The 16,107-nt window shown below is 38.0% G+C and overlaps 1 protein-coding gene and 1 pseudogene across 3 annotated transcripts in view; both read left to right on the top strand.

The window, feature by feature from the left end:
* ARID4A (AT-rich interaction domain 4A) overlaps positions 1-16,107 on the top strand; it is a 65,093-nt gene that overhangs the window by 44,643 nt on the left and 4,343 nt on the right. For 2 of the 3 annotated variants that reach the window (XM_019451687.2, XM_019451688.2), the window contains exons 17-23: positions 445-642; positions 5,549-5,633; positions 6,463-6,664; positions 8,233-9,366; positions 10,095-10,199; positions 14,108-14,314; positions 14,928-15,074. In XM_019451687.2, coding sequence (XP_019307232.1) covers positions 445-642; positions 5,549-5,633; positions 6,463-6,664; positions 8,233-9,366; positions 10,095-10,199; positions 14,108-14,314; positions 14,928-15,074 — 2,078 coding nt within the window. The remainder of the gene's footprint in view (positions 1-444; positions 643-5,548; positions 5,634-6,462; positions 6,665-8,232; positions 9,367-10,094; positions 10,200-14,107; positions 14,315-14,927; positions 15,075-16,107) is intronic. The other variant, XM_019451689.2, reaches the window with a different exon arrangement.
* On the top strand, positions 9,377-10,088 carry LOC128773016 (10 kDa heat shock protein, mitochondrial-like; annotated as a pseudogene).

Here is a 16,107-nt window from a genome sequence, read left to right on the forward strand (position 1 = left end):
CAGTTATGCTAAAGACCATTCTAAATTGAGCAGAGTGGTAGTAAAGTAGATTCAAGACAATTTAGTTGCAGGAAGTTAGAAACTATCTTTCGATAATTTTCACATAATAAGGTGGCACTTCAATATGAATCCTAAAGACTTTTTCAAAGCACATGGCTCTTACTTTATCAAAACTGATTAATTTGAGTACATCATCAACTGTGATTGATTGGCCTTTAAGAAATATGGATTTACTTGTGGTACAGTGCACCGTTACATAATAAATAAATTCCTTAGTAGGTAGTTCATAAAAATCTTCTCCTTCTCCTCCTTCTTCTCCTCCTCCACTGACATGCTATTAAGGTAATACTTAGGTTTTAACTATTCTACATGTTGAATTCTTTTAGCATATATTAGTTCTCCATTAAATTATTAGTAGCATTATCAATTTATAACTTGCTGCAGGGAAGAAACTGAAAGCAAATGTGACTCTGATGGGGAGGAAGATGAGGAAGACATGGAACCCTGCCTAACAGGAACCAAAGTGAAAGTAAAATATGGTCGAGGAAAAACGCAGAAAATCTATGAAGCTAGTATTAAAAGCACTGAAATTGATGATGGAGAAGTTTTATACTTGGTACATTACTATGGATGGAATGTCAGGTAAGCAGAAAACGTATTTTCTTACTATTGAAATTTATTTCCATGGTTCAAAAAGATCAATGTTGTGAAGAACCAAAGAAAATGGTATATATAAAACAAATGGTTACAAAGCATACCTTTTATCTGAATTTTCCAAGACTTTTAACATCTCCAGTGCTTTACTAGCTGTGTCAGTACTTCAGGCAAGGGTCACCAAGATCCTATGTGTAGTTGAACAGGTTGGATTTATTGCTCATTTGCAGTGAGGGAGAACACAGTAAGGGATGTTACCATGGGGCATTCATCAAGAGAGTGTTAGATGAATTCATGAAAGTCCAAGGCACCGCCTCTGGAAACAGCAGTAGCCCAGGATTTTATGGAAACATCCTGCAGACCATGGGCAGGGAGGCAGGCCTGAAGCTCCCAATGGTGCAGGTGGTTTGTCTATTACATTTATTCGAAATCATGCTCGTATCGGGGCACCGGGGTGGCTCAGTCAGTTAAGTGTCTTGACTTCGGCTTAGGTCATGATCTCACGGTTCATGGGTTGGAGTTCTGTGTCGAGCTGTGTGTTAACAACTCAGAGCCTGGAGCCTGCTTCGGATTCCGTGTCTCGCTCTCTCTCTGCCCCTCCTCCACTCAGACTCTGTCTCTTTCTCTCTCTCAAAAATGAATAAATGTTAAAATAAGTAAATAAAATTTAAAAATAAAAATAAATCAAGCTTGTATCAAGTATTATAATTCTAAGTTGATTAATTTAAAAATGTTAGGACTCAGATTTGAGCTTGTTAGATGATTTTAGGGAGGGTTTAAGGAAGTGGGTTTTGCTGTAGATTGGATGTGGTCAAGAAGTGGTGATTAATTGTGTGATTGGTTTTCTTAATAAATCTTATCTAGAAGAGAAGACTAGACCAAGGTTAGTGTTGTAATTGATAAAGAAGCAGCCGTTAGTCGCTCAAGATAAAAGGATGTTGGTCATTTTTGTGGGTTGGATAATATTCCTTTTTATCCTGTGTTTAGATACTATTATGAAGTGGTCTTGTTTTTGTCTTGATCTGTCATGGTCATGGGATAGACTTATCTGATGTTGATGTTCTGTGAAACTGTTGATGTTCAACAGGAGAACAACTGCATGTAGCTTTGAGTCCAGATCAGCTCTGTGGCTGATAGTACCAGGCCAGTTCCTCTACTCTTCTCTTTCCCCTTTGGAAAGTCTTATGTGTTTAATATCTCTGCTTGCCCTGTATTTGCTTGGAGCCAGAGTGCTTCAAGTTTTCCTTACATACTAGAAATGTGCTGTTATGTGTCAATTCCCTCACCTCTAAATCGGGTAAGATAAAGCACCTGCTTTATAGAATGTTGTGAGAAATAGTGCTTAACACCTGTATTAACATACAAAGTGCTTAGAACAGTGCCTGGCATACAGTAAGTACTCAATAAATGTTGACTGTTTTCTTTAGTGAGGGAGAGTTAGGTTTCTTTCATTTTGCATCATTTTAAGAATATGGGTTTACGTGTGCCTGGGTGGCTCAGTCAGTTAAGCGTCCGAATCTTGATTTAGGCTCAGGTCATGATTTCATGATCGTGGGATCAAGCCCCACATCAGGCTCTGCGCTGGGCATGGAGCCTGCTTGGGATTCTCTCTCCCCCTCTTTGTTTCCAACATGCATTCTCTCTCTCTCTCTCTGTCTCTCCCTCTCTCTCTCTCTCTCAAATAACTTTAAGAAAAAAAAAAAGTATGGGTTTAATGAATAGCATATAAAACTTTAAAATTTCTCAGACTGGTCCCTATGTTCTTCACACTTGTGTCAACACTAGAAAGAAACTTGTTTAAGTTTGTTTATATATTTTGAGAAGAGAAAGAGCGAGAGAGCATATGAGCATGAGCAGGGGGAAGAAGAGGGAAAGGGAGATAGAGACAGAATCCCAAGCAGGCTCTGCACTGGTAGCCTGGAGCCTGATGCGAGGCTTGAAATAATGAACTGAGAGATCATGACCTGCTCCAAAACCAAGAGTCGGATGCTTTACTGAGCCACCTAGGTGCCCCACAAACTTTAATTTTTAAAACATGCTTATTATTCAATATTTATAGTTGACATACATTGTCCTATTAGTTTCAGTTATACAACATGATTCACCAATTCTGTGCAAACTCTTTAGTGATCTTAGAGATCTGTTGTTTTGTATGCACATATTGAATTCTGGGAGAGGGGTACTATCTTGTCAGCTCTGAGTCACTGTCTTTGCAGTTGTAGCACATTATAGCCTTTGATTTTTCTCTGCTTCCATTCAGTTCCAGCCATCCACTCTTACTCTGTGTGGATCTGCTCATCTTTCTAGAAAGTCCCCTTCCTATCCTTTACTCTCATCTTTTTAATATTTTACTATATGACTTAAGTCATTTTACTTATTTTTAAAAATTTATTCATTTTTGAGAAACAGAGTGAGACTGAGCAGGGGAGGGGCAGAGAGAGAGGGAGACACAGAATCCGAAGCAGGCTCCAGGTTCTGAGCTGTCAACACAGAGCCTGACGCAGGGCTCGAACTCACAAACCGCAAGATCATGACCTAAGGCAAAGTCAGACGCTTAACCAACTAAGCCACCCCGGCGCCCCAACAGTCATTTTATTATATGCTCACGTTCTTCCTCACTGGTTATCTTCCCAACTAGTTACCTAACTGGTTACTGCTATGGTTCGTGGTTTTTCATTGTCCTTCTGTACTCCTAAAAGCTAGTATAATTGCGGTCTGCTGATGGAAACAGAGCCACTGTAGCTCCTAGAGAATCCAGTTGGGTTTCTAAAACAGGGTAGCATGTGCAATTGTGAGGGGAGTGCTGGTGTGTAGTTGAGAGATTCTGGGACCACCCTTGGTTGGCAGTATTAATACTGGAGTACCTACATGACATACTGTGGTGACCAGGCCATGTGGCCTCTAAATCAGAGGTGTACTCTAAATCAGACGTGTGCTTCTTAGTTGTGTGATAGGTCCCGTAAAAGTTTGAAACTGGGCAGTTACTCCTTTGCGCCTTGGACCAGATACATAAATAACCCTCTTATTGCATTTAGTAGACTGTCCTCGATTTTACTGTATGTCTGTCTTTTACACCAGACTGCAAGCTGCATGACAGCAAGGGTCTTCTTCTTACTACTCTCTACAGTGTACACTGTAGACATGTGCCTGGCCAGACAGTGCCTGGCATGCTAGTAGGCCCTCAGTAAATGTCCAAGTGAGTGATTATTATGAAATAAGGTAAGAATAAAGCCTGGTAAAATGAATATATTGGGTTAGTCCAGGAGGAGATCGTTTTTTCAAACCATAGTGCAGGTAAGTCACGGTCTTATGTCAACCGATATGTGGATATTGGAACTGTGTCCTTCCTTCGCACAGCTCCATGGTAACTAGGTTACACAGTGAGGGTATGGTTTCCATTAACCTGGTGCAGTTCAAAGTAAGGACTGCCTATAGTGTTTTTTGCCTGAGTGTTCAGATTTTAGATTTTGATTAAGCTCTATAAATACCTATATATTTACATAATGTAAGAACTGGCATTTAGTTGTAGAAAGTTTAGTTTCTTGTTTGCCCTGATTAGTAATGTGGACTGTGTTGAAATTTAAAAGTGATGTCAATATTTTGGAAGAAGGTATAAGGGAAATGAGGAGTTTTCAATTTGAGCTAAGCAGAATAAAAACTTAAAGGAAATGAAAGATCTTGGGGCATCTGGGTGGCTCAGTGGGTTAAGCGTCTGACTTTGGCTCAGGTCATGATCTCACAGCTCGTGAGTTTGAGCCCTGCATTGGGCTCTGTGCTGACAGCTCAGAGCCTGGAGCCTGCTTTGGATTCTATATCTCCCTCTCTTTCTGCCCCTCCCCTGCTTATGCTCTGTCTCTCTCAAAAACAAACATTTTAGAAAAATTTTTAATAAAAAAATGAAAGATCTCTAAAATTTTTCAGAGTCTTAGAGGTAACAGTTCAGAATAAAATTTTATTAGAAATATTAGCAACTATAGGGGCGCCTGGGTGGCTCAGTTGGTTGAGCATCCGACTTCGGCTTAGGTCATGATCTCGCAGTTCGTGAGTTCAAGCCCCGTGTCGGGCTCTGTGCTGACAGCTCAGAGCCTGGAGCCTACTTCAGATTCTGTGTCTCCCTCTCTCTCTGTCCCTTCCCCGCTCATGCTCTGTCTCTGTCTCTGAGAAATGAATAAACATTAAAAAAAAAAAAAAAAGAAATATTAGCAGCTATGTGGGACGCCTGGGTGGCTCAGTCGGTTAAGCATCCAACTTTGGCTCAGGTCATGATCTCACGGTTTGTGAGATCTAGCCCCACATCGGGCTCTGTGCTGACAGCTCAGAGCCTGGAGCCTGCTTCAGATTCTGTGTGTCCCTCTCTCTCTGCCCCTCCCCTGTTCACACTCTGTCTCTCCCTCTCTCAAAAATAAACATCAAAAGAAAAAAAAATACTAGCAGCTATAGAGTTCTGGGAGGAAAAGAGAGCTGAAAAGGACTTCATAAATAAACCTGGAACTGATCATGTTACAAATGTGAATTCACTTCACTTATCTCTGCATTCATTATTTGGTCAATAGAATGAATGCCAGTGTAACATCAACTTATTCTGTTAAGCTCAGGTCTGTGGGAAACAAAAGCTCAGTACAGAAAATAAAAGCCGTTTAAACAGTCTTGAATCTGCATAGGTTTTTCTTGCTCATTTACCCTAAGAAATTTTCTTGCCTTGTCCTGGTGGTGGCAGGTTTACAACGCACCTCGTACAGGCTGGTACTTGTTACCAATACACCAGCCCCTGTGCTCTTCATGTTTCTGCCAACAGTAGAACTGAACTCTTTAGTTTTCTCACTGCTGTTTCATTTGGTGCATACATTTCAAATAAGATATTACTGTGAAGTTTTATTTTTTTCTCTGTTTTAAGGTATGATGAATGGGTGAAGGCTGACAGGATAATCTGGCCTTTGGACAAAGGTGGACCAAAGAAAAAACAGAAGAAAAAAGCAAAAGTATGTATATAGAGTCATATCCTTTATGATAAGTATAGGTATGATTTATATTATACTGTGTTTTATAAATCTTGTTTTCTCATTGTAATAATCATCTTGATTTCTTTAAGGTAATTGTGATTTTCTCTCTGGTAACCCAGAAGCTAAAAAGTAAAAAATGTAAACACTTTACCATATTGTTTAAGGAAAGATAAAAACCAGGGACTCCCTAGGAGACAGGCTTCAAACTCAAATGTCTCTAGGGGGTCTATAGTAAAAGGGTAAAACAGGATTGATGGTGACAAAAAAGAGGACACATTCCTCATCAAGAGAGGATGGAACTCACCACTCTTGTGGGATGCATACTCAGGGTTGTCAGATTTTAGGATTTTTTTTGCAGACAACTGTCTTGAAAGCTAGTACTAGATAAATCTAAAACACATACCTGCTGGCTAGTTGTACTCAACATCCCTACCCTCAATTTTCAGCCTGTGCTGTAGAAATTCACCTAGGGTTTTGTCTGTTTGATGGCAGGTCTCTTTCTTGTCCTCAGGGAATAGTAATGAACAAGGAGGGGTGCTGAGTAGTTGTTCAGTTCTCTAATGCATGGACTCTGGCCTTCACCATGGGACTGCGGTGTTACAAACCATAGACTATCTTATTCATATAATTATAACTATGTTAGAAAACCACTTGTTTTTGGTTTTATAAGCACGAACTAAGAGTTGACATATAAAATATATAACCTTTTTTGAGTTACGGTTTTCCTTGGAGAAGTAGAATGTCGGTAGAATGTTCATTTTTTTCTAAGGCATCGGCCCTTCTCATACGTTTTGTTGCTGTTACCCAGAATAAAGAAGACAGTGAAAAGGATGAAAAGAGGGATGAGGAGAGGCAGAAGTCAAAACGAGGACGACCTCCTTTAAAATCTACCCTTTCATCAAACATGCCATATGGTTTGTCTAAGACTCCAAACAGTGAAGGAAAATCAGGTACCAGAAGTGCTCGCAGCAGTATGCCAGACAGCTCACCTCTGTCAAATGGAATGGAAGGTGCTAATTTTGAGGATCGTTGATTTTTTAAAAAATCAATAATACAATAAAACTTTACTTGTGTGAGAGATTCATAGAAAGTCATCTAAGTTTTTAATCTCATATAATTTAAACTACAAAACTTGATTTGAGATAAATATTTTATTTAAAAAAAAATTTAACGTTTATTTATTTTTGAGACAGAGAGAGACAGAGCATGAATGGGGGAGGGTCAGAGAGAGAGGGAGACACAGAATCTGAAACAGGCTCCAGGCTCTGAGCTGTCAGCACAGAGCCCGACGCGGGGCTTGAACCCTCGGACCGTGAGATCATGACCTGAGCCGAAGTCGGACGCTTAACCGACCGAGCCATCCAGGCGCCCCTGAGATAAATATTTTAGTCTCTCATGTTTACTTATGACTGAGTGATGTCTTACTTTAATTGGAATACTTTTCTCGTCAGTATTGTAGGAGTATTCTATTTTGAAAGAAGATGGGTTGACAAGTCATGCATCCTACTGTGTGCTGCACTGTCCTTCAGAGCATGCACCAGTGTCTCCTACAATTCAGTGCTGTTCACGCAGGATATTTCAACAAAGCTGACACCAAGGTGTTCAAAGCGCACAAACTAACGTGGTATAGGCATGTTTTGTGATGAGTATAGGTGAACATACTTTATTTTGCTTTTAACTTTTTTCTCACCTTTGTATGTTTTCCCATGAAATTTAAAATGTTAAATCCTTGTCTCATCAAAACGTTTTCCTCCCTTCAAGAAAAAAGCTATTCTGAACTAGGACTGCCTTTCGTCCACATGGTGTTTGTGTGTAAATTAGAAAAGGGCTTGCTCCCTCCTCATCACTGCCATCTACTGGAAGCTTATCATAACACACAAATGCAAGATGTCCACCAAATGAAGCGTGTCTATTTGAGTTTGCCTTTTTGGACTTCTTTACAATAGGAGTACCATGTGGGCAGAATTTTTATATTTTACAGTTCCTGTACATTCTCACAGCCCTACTTTATTATTTTAAAAAATTCTCTAACTTAAAGAGAATGAGTTCTTTTGCAAGAAGGTAGCTTGCCTATACTTTTATGTCTTTAAATCAAAAGAATATTTAAACCTTTGGGAATTCAAACTGCTCATTTTGTACATCTCTTCTTTTCACAATTTTTAAAAATAGAATGTCATATTCCTTTCTAGAGACACAGAATGCCCATTACGTTTATTAATCAGTATCTATTAGACCTCAGATCAAACCACTTAATGTATTAACTTACTATCTCAGTACTAGTCCTTTGCTTTTTCTGAGGATTTTTCATAGCCCAATTTCTGAGATTTTTTCATAGCCCAAACTAGCTCTTTTATAGACTTGAGATAGTAATATTTTCAGTGTAATGTGTTTTTACATGGAGTTAATTTTGCAACTTACCACTCCCTCCCATTTTTTGGCCCAAATGTATGATTTATCAGGAATTTCTACAGGGAAGTATTCAGTGGTATATGATTTAGAGTGGTAGAATTTTTATTCTAAAATTACATTGGTAATTAAGGCAGAAACCTTTGTAATACAGTAATATTTCCTCTTGCAGACTCTTGCTCATCTGATAGTGAAACAGAAGACCTTTTAGAAAAGAATTTGATGAATGAAGAACTTTCTCCTGATATTAAAGACCTAGAAAAAAATGAACACTTGAATGACGATAAACTAGATGAAGAAAATCCAAAGATTGCTGCACATACATTAAAAGAAAACGAAAGGACACAAATGCAGCCTTTAGAAACACTGAAGTTAGAAGTTGGAGAGAATGAACAAATAGTACAGATTTTTGGAAATAAAGTGGAACAAGGAGAAGAAGTTAAGAAAGAAGCTGAAAAATCTCCTAAAGGAAAGGGAAGACGAAGCAAGACAAAAGATCTTTCTTTAGAAATTATAAAGATTTCATCATTTAGCCAGGATGAAGCAGGAAGTGAATCTCATATAGAAGCTCAGAGTCTAGAATTTTCTTCACTAGACAGTAAAAATTTTTCCTCTACTGCTGAAGATGAAATTGACCAGTGTGCAAAAGAAAAAAAGTTGAAACGGAAATTACTGGGACAATCATCACCAGAGAAAAAAACAAGAATCGAGAATGGAATGGAAATGACAAACAGCGTATCTCAAGAAAAGACCAGTGACTGTATTGCATCTGAGGGAATGAAAAACTTAAATTTTGAACAACATTTTGAAGTAGAAAATGAAGAAATGCCATCATTAATCGCAGAGTCCAACCAACGCAGTCAAGAATTGACTAGTGAAAAATTTGACAGTCCAGCTGAAGAAACTGTAAATACTCCACTAAAAGAAGAAGAGGATGCAATGCCTCTGATTGGGCCTGAGACCTTGGTTTGCCATGAAGTAGACTTGGATGATTTGGATGAGAAGGATAAGACCAGTATTGAAGATGTAGTAGTTGAAAACTCTGAGTCTAACTCTCTTGTTTCTATTCCACCTGCCCTACCTCCTGTTGTACAGCATCACTTTTCAGTAGCTTCACCACTTACTCTCAGTCAAGATGAGTCTCGAAGTATAAAAAGTGAGAGTGACATAACCATTGAAGTTGATAGCATTGCTGAAGAATCTCAAGAAGGTCTCTGTGAGAGGGAATCAGCAAATGGGTTTGAAGCCGGTGTTGCCTCTGGTACCTGTAGTATAATTGTTCAAGAAAGAGAGAACAGAGAGAAGGGTAAGAACTTTCTAGGGAGAACATCAGCCTTTACGTTCAGCCCCAAAATTAGTAAGTTAAGAGTTTTAGGAATTCTTGATCTGTAAAGTTCGCACCCTCCCTCCCTCCTATTCTTTCTTTCCTTTGTACATCACGTCCCTACTTTCCCTTCCCATGCCTTTAAAAAAAAACGTACATCGAGAAATTCATGTGGAGTAGACAGGTGAATAATACAGCTGCTCTTGTGGCGGCGGTGGTGGCTCAAGCGCAGAAGACCAACTGCAGCGGCCAGAGTTATGGCAGGACAGGCGTTTAGAAAGTTTCTTCCCCCTTTGACCGAGTTTTAGTTGAAAGGAGTACAGCCAGAACTGCAACTAATGGAGGCATTATGCTTCTGCAAAACTCTCAAGAAAAAGTATTGCAAGCAACAGTAGTAGCTGTTGGACTGGGCCCTAAAGGGAAAGGTGGAGAGATAACAAGCATTTAGCGTCAAAGGTGGAGGTAAAGTTCTTCTCTCAGAATATGGAGGCACTAGAGTAGGTCTAGATGACGAGGATTGTTTCTTAGAGAGGGTGACATTCTCAGAAAATATGCAGACCGAAATAAATTATTATTGAAATGGTATCATGTGAAGCTGCCCATTCCACTGAAATCTCTCATCCTGTAAATAATTTCCATGTCTTTTATAATAAACTAATGGTATCCAAAATATATGTATTTTTCAAGTCGTCTCTTCCCCCTTATTTCAGGTCAGAAAAGGCCAAATGATGGAAATAGTGGATTATTGGCAAAAAAGCAAAAGCGTACCCCAAAGCGAACAAGTGCTGTAGCCAAAAGTGAAAAGAATGGAACAGGTTGGTGCTTTCCAATGCTGGCTTTAGACAGCATAAATTTAGTTAATATTTTCAGCATTTTGTTGGCTTGATCATTTGTGTCAATTTAAAAATAAATTTGGTTTATTATGTTCTGAAAATAGCAATTTTCCCATTAGTTTTTGATCTGAAGGGGCTGATCAATTTTATTTGGAGCTGGAATAGCTGTGATTATTTTTTTTATGTTTACTTCGTTTGTATTTCTTATGTAAAGCAGTTTAATATTGAGGAATGTATTTGAGGATCTTGAATAATAGAAAAGTAATATTTGCTCTAGTGGTAAAAACAGATTAAGTTTACATTTCTGAATGGAATGGTTTACTTTAATCTAGAAAACCTGATTTCTAAATAGTATCATAGTATTTTTAAAATGGGGGATAATGAAATTCCTGTGGAAATAAATGAAGAAATTAACAAATCAGTATGAATCAACAGATTACATGAGAAAGATTTTTGTACCATAAGGAATAAAAACTGTCATAGAATATAATAGAAATAAACATGGTTGATTTTGACAAATTAAAGTTTTATCTCTAAAATAAGCCTTCATACAAGTCTGAAAGGAAAATTCCAGGTTATAGTAGATACATATTCCACAGAAGGAGCATATAATTTTATACAAGATCAAAGGCATTTCAAAGGAAAATTTCTGAACCATAGCCACCTGTGGCTGGACAATACAGATGTAGAGAGAAAGAGCGATGGGAAATGAGAAGAGAGAGGCAGTAGGAATTACCAAGGGCAACTGAATAACATCATTGTGCCTGGCAGATACCACGTTTGTCACATAAAGTGAACCCCACCAGTAATGGGACAAGAGGAAATCATGTACTACCTGGCAGGATACAAGAAGAACACAGCTGCACCTCTGTGACATTCCTGTCAAAGATGCATAACCTGAATGTAATCATGAGGAACCATCAACAAATTCAAACTGAAGGGTATTCTGTAAAATAACTGGTCTGCAATTTGAGAAATTGTCAAGGTCATGAAAGTCAAAGAGGAACTGTTCCAGATGAAAGGAGACTTAGGAGACATGACAATTAAATGCAGCATATAATTCTCACCTGGATCCTATTGTTACAAAAGACATTACCAGGTCAAGTAGAGAAACTTGTATGGGATAGGAAGATTGGATGATGATAATAGATTTGTGTTCATTTCATGATTTTGATGGTTGTATTGTGGTTCTATAAGAGTGTGGTGGTTTTAAAAACAGATGTACAAATTTACTGATAGTCCCCTCTTCAAGAGGCAAAGCCTGATTCCCTTCCCTTGCATGTGGGCTGAATTTAGTGACTCACTTCTAACAAATGAAGTGATAGAGTAGGACTTCAGAGAACAGGTCATGAAAGGCACTCCAGATTCCTCCTTGCTCTCCCTTGGATCACTTGCTCTGGGGAAGGTTGGCTGACAAGTCATCACGGCACAGCAGGTATAGAGAGGTCCACATGGTGAGGAACTGAGCTTATCCTGCCAACAGCCAGCAAGGAACTGAGGCCTCCTGCCAGTAGTAGCCATGCGAGTGAACCGTCTTGGAAGCATATCCTTCAGCTCTAGTCAAGTCTACAGAGACCACAGCCTCAGCTAAAAGCTTGACTGCCACATCACAAGAATTACCTGAACCAGATCACTCAACCAAGCTGCTCCCAGATTCCAACACTCAGAAATATGACATATAAACTGCTAAGTTGGGGACCAGTTTGCAGATAACACGAGGAGAATGCTCTTGTTTATAAGAAATAAACACCAAATACTCAAGTGTGGCAGGGCAACTTAACCTTCAAATGGGTCAGAAAAACATTTTTTGGTAACTGTTCTTACAGCTTTTTTCTAAGTTTGAAGATTGTCTCAAAATAAAAAGTAAAAAGGATTAAAAAGGAAGAAAGGAGATCATCAGTTTTACTTTTGGGAAAGAATATCTGGCTTAATCTTTGGCAAGAAGAAATGAACTGAAGAGATGGGAAGTGAAATCATTAGGACTCAGTCATTATTAGTTACATATGAGGGACTGGCTAATGGACACATGGGATAGAGGAGTAGCAGCAGGCTGTTGGAAGAGTAAGTAATTCAGGGAATGTTGGGCTAGAGATACCCAGTATTAGGGAAATAGGAGCTTCAAAGAGTCTGTTTTTAGAAGATGGTTGTGTAAAGGATTGTAAGAAGATGCGATTCCTGTGGAAGAGATGTAAAAAGAGAAAAAGGACCAACAGAATTATGTGAGATATCTGTATGGGCACTGATCTGAGACAAATGCAAATCAGTAAATGCCGGTGGGTTTGAATAAAAAAGTTTCAAATGCTATTGGATATGCAATAAGATTAAATACATTGATTGGATTTGTTGAGTTGTAAATGTTGGGACCCTAACAAGAGCACAGGAATGTGATTAGAAGATGTGGAAATGAGGATAACAAAGTTTCTTTCAAGAAATTTTACTTTAAAAGAGAAGGAAAGAGGTGCCAGCTAAAAGGGGAAGTTTTCTTTTTCCCTCCTCTAAGAGTGGGAAAGATATAAGCATGTTGGTAGACTCTGGGAAAAGAAGTTGAAGCTAAAAGAAGATGGATAATTGATGTTGAGATATTCCAGGGGAGCTGGGAGTGGATGGTTTTAAGAGTACAGCTGAAGAGAGTAGTCTTCAGAAACACTCTCTTTTTGACCCCCCCCCCCAAAAAAAAAAAAAAGTCAATAAAGACAGATACAGATAGAGGAGAGGCTGGGAAATTGAGTGGGTAACCCTCAACCTTGCCTTGTCAGAAGGCAAGGTTGGCTTTTGAGAGAGAGTAGGGTGGAAGTAGGATATAGAAGATGTGGGGGGGGGGGGGGGGGGAGGAAGGAAACAATTCTAATTTATGATGAAGTGAAGAGCAAAAGCATCTCTAAGTACAAATTTGGTGAGGAGGGATAGAATTGCAAACAATTATGCAATTCATATGTATGCAAACATATATATGTTAAAGGATGTGTATACATCAGGTGTTTCTGTCCTTCAATTATGCAGTTTGGGTTGTTTTTGGTTTTAAACATAAATGGGGCAATACTACACATATTGTTTCATAACTTTGAGTTTTCATTTAATAATATATATTGGATATTTTGCCATTTTTGTTCTTATAAACTTTAGCTAATTCTTTTTAACCACTTTAGCAAGGTATTCAGTAGTATATTTGACCCTTGAACAACACAAGTTTAAATTGTGCAGGTCCACTTATAAACAGATTTTTTACAGTACTGTAAATGTATTTTCCTTGTGATTTTCTAACATTTTTTTCTGTAGATTAATTTGTTATAAGAGTACAGTATATAATGTTGTATATAACATACCAGTGTGTGTTACTCAACTTTGTTATCAGTAAGGCTTCTGGCCAACAGCATGCTATTATTAGTAAATAGGTTTTGGAGGAGTCAAAAGTAATTGTAGATTTTTGACTGCGTGGGGGTCGGTGCCTCTAACCCCGACGTTGTTCAGTGATCAACCGTGTATAATTTTTAACCATTTTCCTACTGGTGGGCATTTAGATGTCCATTTCTTTGCTATTAAGAAATTTGTGCATTTGTGGGGCACCTGGGTGGCTCAGTCGGTTAAGCACCAGACTTCGGCTCAGGTCATGATCTCACGGTTCGTGGGTTTAGGCCCTGCGTTGGGCTCTGTGCTGACACCTCAGAGCCTGGAGCCTGCTTCGGTTTCTGTGTCTCCCTCTCTCTCTGCCCCTCCCCCGCTCACGCTCTTTATTTTTCTCAAAAATAAATACACATTAAAAAAAGAAATTTGTGCATTTGTACACTTATTTCTGTAGGATATTACAAAAATGCAATTGCTGGGTCTGCTGCATTTTGATATTTGAGATTTTTATCATTTATAATCTCTGAATCCATTTTTTCTTATTATAGGACAAAGCAGTGATAGTGAAGATCTTCCTGTCCTGGACAATTCAAGTAAATGTACACCAGTAAAGCATCTTAGTGTGTCTAAGCCACAGAAGCTTGCACGATCTCCTGCAAGGATTTCCCCTCACATCAAAGATGGAGAAAAAGATAAACACAGGGATAAACATCCAAATTCATCCCCTAGAACATATAAATGGAGCTTTCAACTCAGTAAGAAGCTTTAGAAAACCTGAATGTATATTGTAAAGTGGTACTTACCTTAAAATGTCAAAATGAGAAAAAATGATTACCAAATTCATTTATGTAGGTTTCCAAATGTTGCCTTATCAGTAATTACCACTTAAATATAAATCTGTATCTTTTCATGATACTAACCTGATAAATACTAACCTGAAAGATCTCCAGTTACAAAATAAGATGGTGATTTGTATATATCATTGAAACTGAAATACCCTTTCTAGTATTGGTAATTGCAAATAACTAATAAATGAAAAAATCATCTATACAAAGAAACAATTTAGATAAATATAATTATAGATCACAGTTGCTGTGTGTTGATGTTTTCCTGTTTTTTGCTGATCATTTAAGTAATACATCATTAAGTAATATATATTTAGTACAAGAAATTTGAGTTATACACAGAAATCTTACTCATGAATGTAATTAGTGTCATACTTGTTTATAGAGCCTTATTTAGCTATTAATATGTAAAAGTTTTCATAAATTAAAGCTTTTGAGGATTTATAAGTTGGATTTTTGATAGAACTGCCATATTCTTTTAAGTAATTTTTTTAAACCAAATTAACTTTTTTTTCCCTTTTAGATGAATTAGATAATATGAACAGTACAGAGAGAATCTCTTTTCTCCAAGAAAAATTACAAGAAATAAGAAAATATTACATGTCTTTGAAATCTGAAGTGGCAACCATAGACAGGAGGAGAAAAAGATTAAAAAAGAAAGACAGAGAAGGTAATTTGATTGTAATTTTTCTTCCTTCTATTTTTCAAATATATATATCCTATCATTTTTGAAGATTTAGGTTAGTCTTTGAATATATATAGTACACATTGTTGTTTTTAGATTCCTTATGCTGTCTTTGTGCTATTGTTGAAATGAGTGAGTCAACAACTGAATTAATCAGGATGAGATTCTTGAAAAGGACTATGAACTGTTTTACAAAATGTGTGATTTTAGTAAATGTGATGGGTTCTTAAGAAGAGTTACTCCCTCTGAAATTCAGTCTTTGCTCAACATACATTTATTGGCTACCTATTAACAGGCACTATATCTATTATTATGAGGTTCACCAAAATTAATGGACATATGAGCTTATCTTCAAAGAGATTATTTTGTTGGGATCATAAATTATTTCCTAAGCAGCTCAACAACATTCATTGAAACAGTTCAGCTCAACAACATTAATGCATACACACTATGTGCTAGGCCCTCTTCCAGGTGGTAAGTACAGAGATGAATGAAATACGGACCTTGATCTCAAAAGATCTTAACTTCTAGTGGGAGAGTGTGTGAGGAAGGCCCCAAGTGTGATACTACTTGGTGGGAGGAGAGATTAGTTTGGATTAATCTTGGAGAGAGAGTAATGCCTGGCCTATACCTTAAAACTGCACAGAATTATAGCTAAACATTGGTATATTCACATCAGATCCATCCCCAAGCCCCACTATAAAATAAGAGTAAAGAAAAGCCCTGTACCCACAAGAACAAGATAAGGGGGCAGCAGACCACAGTAGACAAGACATATCAACAGCTTAACTCTTACGAGCTGAGAAGCAGACAGACAGCTGTAACTGTCCTAGCAGAGTGCAAAAACCTAAGCTTGTTTATCCTTGCATTAGGACAAAACAAGAAGCAAGCCAGTCTATATCATATCACCCCAGAAAGCAGGGATATATGTGAGATTAAAAATGGTTGAAAGTGGAAGGAGAAATTGGATTCTTTCGTCCCATGCTGTGAAACAAACTACCCTTTTCTGCAGCTTTAG

The sequence above is a fragment of the Panthera pardus genome, unplaced genomic scaffold (genome assembly GCF_024362965.1).
Source record: "Panthera pardus isolate Hobbes unplaced genomic scaffold, ASM2436296v1 HiC_scaffold_24, whole genome shotgun sequence".
In the NCBI taxonomy this organism is placed as follows: Eukaryota; Metazoa; Chordata; class Mammalia; order Carnivora; family Felidae; genus Panthera; species Panthera pardus.